Here is a 5,748-nt window from a genome sequence, read left to right on the forward strand (position 1 = left end):
TTTTGGTAGAGATGGGGTTTCACCATGTTGCCCAGCTAGTCTTGAACTCCTGGGCTCATGCAATATACCCACCTTGGCCTCCAGGTGTTTGGTTTTTTTTTGTTTGTTTGTTTGTTTGTTTGTTTTTTGCCCCATGAATATTGACAGTATAACCTTAACAGTGAAGTTTTCTCATCTGTTTGTGTCATATACCTAAAAGTATCCATATTATAAATATCAACTGCTTATATACAAAATAAGCTAATTTACAAATATTAAAGAAAAATGTATTTTTAACTCAAGAAAGCATTTAATTTTAAGAAACATGTATGAATGTGTTAAGCCAGTTGCTACCTAAGAAGATAAGCTATATATTTATAAATACACATATATATATACATATATGTATTTTTTTGAGACAGGGTCTCACTTTTGCCCAGGCTTGGAGTGCAGTAGTGTAAACACAGCTCACTGCAGGCGTGACATCCTGGGCTCAAGCAGTCCTCCTGCCTCAGCCTTTCTAGTAGCTGGGATTACAGTCATGTGCCACCACTCCCAGCTAATTTATTTTTTGTAGAGATAGGGGGTCTCACCATATTGCCCAGGCTAGTCTCAAACCCTGGCCTCAAGCAACCCTTCTGCCTTGGCCTCCCAAAGTGTTGGGATTACAGGCATGAGCCACCACACCCAGCCCCTGAAGCTATATTTTTAAAAATTTTTCATTAGCACTTAAGTGATTTCTGCTTTGACCTAATTGGTACTCTCCTTGCAAAATTTGCCAGTGAAGAAAACTTACTAGTGTCTGGTTTTCTATGAGATGTTCTATTCCATATAGTTATATATCGTATGTAATAACCACGATTCAATATTATTCACATAACAAGGGTACTTGGTGCCATCTTGTTTGGGGAGTTTGGCATTGAACAAAGATGCTTCCTGGCTGGGTGTGGTGGCTCATGTCTGTAATCCTATCACTTTGGGAAGCTGAAGTGGGTGGATCACTTGAGGTCAGGAGTTCAAGACCAGCCTGGCCAACATGGTGAAACCTCATCTCTACTAAAAATACAAAAACCCCATCTCTAGTAAAAGTACAAAAATTAGAGGGGTGTGGTGGCACACACCTGTAGTCCCAGATATTCGGGTGGCTGAGGCACTAAAATTGCTTGAACCTGGGAGGCGGAGATTACAGTAAGCCTTGATCACACCACTTCACTCCAGCCTGTATAACAGGGTGAGACCCTGTCTCAAAAAAAAAAAAAAGATGCTTTCTAAGAGAAATTTGTCCACAAAATTACAGACTGTGGGGTTTTGAGAGACGGTGATAGTAATAAAACTTGACTAATATGCCAGTTTTTGCTCAGTTTTTTTTAGGAATAAACATTTTTACTCCAAGGAGGTTTTCATTGTTTCATATTTTTACACCATATATGTAAAGTATAAGGTATTCAAGAATTTTACATTAACACTTTATTTTTAAAATTCGGATTTCTGTTAACTTTACTATGAGGAAAAAGCAAACAAATTCATCTAATGACACATGATAAAATAAAATCTAGAAAAAAAAAAGTCCAGAAAAAATACATTCCTCCCGACTAGTGATTTTTTTTTTTGTATCACTGTTCTGTTACATGATGTTCAGTAAATATTTAGCAATATTTAAAGAATCACCAATTAGAAATCTGTACCAAACTTCTTACCCATAAAGGTTGTCTGTTGGAATGCATGTGCAGTGTTTAAAATTGAGCTTTTCATCAATGTGTTTATCATTCAAATTTCACTTTTCTTAGCCAGCTTAACACTGAAACCAGGCTTATTCTGTAGACTTTTAAAATAATTTTACCTATTTCCCCTTTAGACTTAGAATAATTGATCTTACAGTATTTTTCTCTGATATAATTTCCATCTGTGTTATTTATTATATTAGCCATACATATATTTTAAAATAATAGTGGTTTAGTTTTAAATTACTATTTTATTTTGGTTTTGTTTTTATTCAGAATGAAGTGCAGACAGCAAAAGAATTTATAAAGATTGTAGAAGCTGCAGAAAATGAATACCAGGTATGATTTTAAAAAATATTATATAAGCTACACTCACATATGAATTAATGGCACTGAAATTTTAATTTCAGCCATAAGCCTGAAGTTTTCCATTGCATAAGTTAGAGTCTTTTTATTGTATGTCTGCTTTTAACACAAGGACAGACTTATTAAGGTATAGGCAAAAAGAGTGGCAAATAAATTGAATTCCATTAATATTTTGTATTTTAAAAATACTAAGACTAGGTTTTAGCCAACTATAATTTCTGAGTGCAGATTGAGTATCCCTGATCTGAATTGCTTGGGACCAGAAGTGTTTTCGATTTCAGATTTTTTTTGGATTTTGGAATATTTGCATTGTATATCTACCAGTCAAGCTTCCGTAATCTGAAAATTAGAAATCTGCATCAATGCTCCAATGAGCATTCCCTTTGAGCATCATGTTGATGCTCGAAAAGTTTCAGGCTGTGGAGCATTTGGATTTTTCAATAAGGGATGCTCAACCTGTATCAGTCAAAATATGGCAGACTTTAAATGGCTACTTTGTTTCTGGTTGGAAATTTTAATTCAGGCTGTGTTGTACCATTTGGATTAATGTATTATCTGCTCAGATCACATTTATTTTGTATTTTACTTCTTACGTTATTTATCAGCTTCTAAACTACACTCTTGAGTTTAAGCATTTAATTTGTGAATTGGACAAGTTTTTACTTCTTAAAAATAGTAATTTATAAATTGTTCTGACATTAAATAAATTCAAAATGAGGACACAAATATTAAATCTGATTTATAATTTTGTTTCACTAGGCTGCTTAAATAAAACTTGTTCCGAAAACATCTGTGTGCTTTATAAATTGCTCTGTGCCTTTGCTTTACTTTAAACTTCTATTGTTTTTCATAGACTGCCATCAGTGAGAATTATCAGACAATGTCGGACACTACTTTCAAAGCCTTACGTCGACAGTTGCCAGTTACACGCACTAAGATTGATTGGAACAAGATCCTTAGCTACAAGATTGGCAAAGAGATGCAGAATGCATAAGATGAACATTGCATGACCGGATCATTTTAGTGTCTTTGCGTTAAAAAATTATTGCAAAAGTATTCTGAACTGTCAGGCTGCCCAGTCAGGTGGGCTATTGCCATTTAAAATCACTGTAATTAATTAGTTTGATTAGAGCACAAAGCTTAGCTAATCAACCATTATTTTTCATTTTGTTTGTTCTAAGAGGATTGAAAATCAGTTTAAATGTCTTTCTGTTAGGACTTACTTTCTTACAGTGAAGAGATGATTCTTCTAGTTTATGGTTAAAAGTTTTTGAAGTGTTTCAAAAATATTTTACTAACTGTAACCCTAAAATTGTTGTCTTTTGGTTTATGAAATGGGTAATTTTGATATTTCCCCAATTATTTTTAATGGGGTCAATAATGGACATTCTAGATTAAGGTGGTTGATGGATTTAGCCATATATGCTGCTAAAGAAATTGTCTACCTTTTCTTCCTCACCTGTTCCATTTATGTAAGGTTGAGATTAGAGGGAAAACATTTTCTATATCAATTGTGTTTAAACCTTTCAAGGTTATTTAGCTAGCTTAGTGTTTAAATTTTTTTCAAACAAGGCAAGGTCTAATGCTGTTTTGAGATTCTGAAATTAAATGAAAATACTTATTTCAGAAATGCATTTAATGCTTTTTTCTTGTGACAGTTACGCAAATCAGCTTGAATTCCATATGTCCCTGAGTTATTTTTATCATAAAGCCACAAGTGTATTATAACAAGGCAAATTGTAATATATATAATCCTGAATTCATGACCATGTCTCAGTTTATTTTTTTTTCTTCGATTGAAAAGTACTGAAATTCAGTGTGCCATTGAAATACAAATTTTCCTATTTATTTGAGTAGAAAATCACTTACCACTGAGTCATATATATTTTAAAATACTTTCTTTGGATATTGTAATTCTTAACTGGTTGTAAATTAGAAAAGCTGGGATTACATATGGTGTGTGGTTACAGTCTTAAATTTTTTTATCCTCCTATGCATCATAAGCATGTTTGTAATATTTTTAAAAAATAGTTCTATTGATACTACAGGAATTTCAAGCCTGTGGTGAATGTTAGTATTTACCACAGGGAGTGGAGTTATGGTTTCATTCAATAGAGTGTTACTTATTATACTTGAGTGGAATCCTCTCCTCACATACTCCTGCAGATGTCTGGGCCTGGAATTTTTTTTTTTTTTTTTCTTAAGAAAAACACTTTTATTATGTACAATAAAATATTTCATTAGCTTGAATTGTATAGGTTTTTTAAAATTCTCTCAAAGCATGTTTAATTTCCTTTTAAAGTCACTGTTGGACTTTGAAAGCATTGAGAATATAATATGAAATTATGACCTTTTTGGCTAAATCATCTTTTCTTTAGTTGTAAATTAGTTTTGGCACATTGGGATTTCTAAAGTAAATGAATTGGTAACATTAATTATCAATTCCTTTTTAAAATATATATATTTAAGAATTTGATGGCAAACTAAATACTAGATCTAATTGATAAGCTTAGTTGTATCAGCTAGGCTATCATGAGTTTGTATCCCCTGAAGGTCATCAATTACTTGTCTCTTTTTTAGTCTGGAATGCATTATTGAAAATATATGCAACCGCTTTTAAGGTGATGCGCCTGTGAGATGGAAGATCTATCAAAAATAATTTAGAACAGTCTGAAATAATTATTGCACAGAGTAGACTAGTCTTTTATAGTGTAACAATGGCATTTATTAAAGTGAAAGAAAAGTAGAAACTCAGTATCCTGTAGCTCAGGGATGTCGTTTTAATAGGAGCCATTATGGCTGCTTTGCTGAGTAGGCTGAAGTGTGGTGGCAAAGGCACAATCAGGGAGAACAGCTGGGAGACTACTGCAGTAATCTAGTTGAGAGAACATGCTGGCTTGGACCCAGGTGGTTGCTGTAGTGATGGTATGAAGCAGTGAGGTCTGGATAAGGTAAAATGAGCAAAACTTGGGGAGAGATTGGTCGTGGAGTGTGAGATGAGGTGAATCATCAAGGATGTTTGGGGCTTGAGAAATTGAGGAAGATTGTAGGAGCGATTTTAAGTAATTTTAAGTAATTTAAGTAAGAGGTTGGTTTGGGGAAAGAGGCTGGTCAGGATTTCAGTTTTCTATTTAAAGGGGAAATATCTCATATAGCAGTTAGGTACAGGAGACGGGAACCAGAAGAAAGCTCTGGGCTAGAAGAATGGAAAAGTGAATGAACCTGGGGAACAATTTTACAGGCAGACAGGATGAAGGACATCCAAGGTTAGTGATAGTGAATTTAAAGTAAATGAGACCAATGATGAGCATGGTTGTGTGTTTTTCTTCAACCATGTAAAGCTGAATGTGTGCAGGCATAGAGTAGATGAAATAAATTTCACCAAAGCTAGCCAAGAGTGAATGAGTGATGACATGAAGAGGGGCAAGGTATAATGATGGTCTGTGGAATTTCATTGAAGGCTTGAGACAAGGCGAGGGATAGTGAAAATGTGGTACAACTGGTGGATTATAGGTGTGTTAAAGTAAGGGGACTAGAAAGAATGACCTAGAAATGTAATAAGTGGGTTGGGTGTGGTGGCTCACGCCTGTAATCCCAACACTTTGGGAGGCCAAGGCAGATCACATGGTCAAGAGATCGAAACTAACATGGTGAAACCCCATCTCTACTAAAAATACAAAAA

The 5,748-nt window shown here is 34.3% G+C and overlaps 1 protein-coding gene across 1 annotated transcript in view; it reads left to right on the forward strand.

Annotated features, from left to right (window-relative positions):
- The window catches only part of CAPZA2 (capping actin protein of muscle Z-line subunit alpha 2), a 55,402-nt gene extending 50,987 nt beyond the window's left edge, over nt 1–4,415 (forward strand). Inside the window, exons 9-10 of the mRNA XM_017535061.1 lie at nt 1,977–2,039; nt 2,920–4,415. Of these exons, the coding sequence (XP_017390550.1) occupies nt 1,977–2,039; nt 2,920–3,060 (204 nt within the window). The 3' untranslated portion in view covers nt 3,061–4,415. The remainder of the gene's footprint in view (nt 1–1,976; nt 2,040–2,919) is intronic.
- The last annotated feature ends 1,333 nt before the right edge of the window (nt 4,416–5,748 follow it).

This window comes from Cebus imitator, unplaced genomic scaffold (genome assembly GCF_001604975.1).
Source record: "Cebus imitator isolate Cc_AM_T3 unplaced genomic scaffold, Cebus_imitator-1.0 Scaffold90, whole genome shotgun sequence".
Lineage (NCBI taxonomy): Eukaryota > Metazoa > Chordata > Mammalia > Primates > Cebidae > Cebus > Cebus imitator.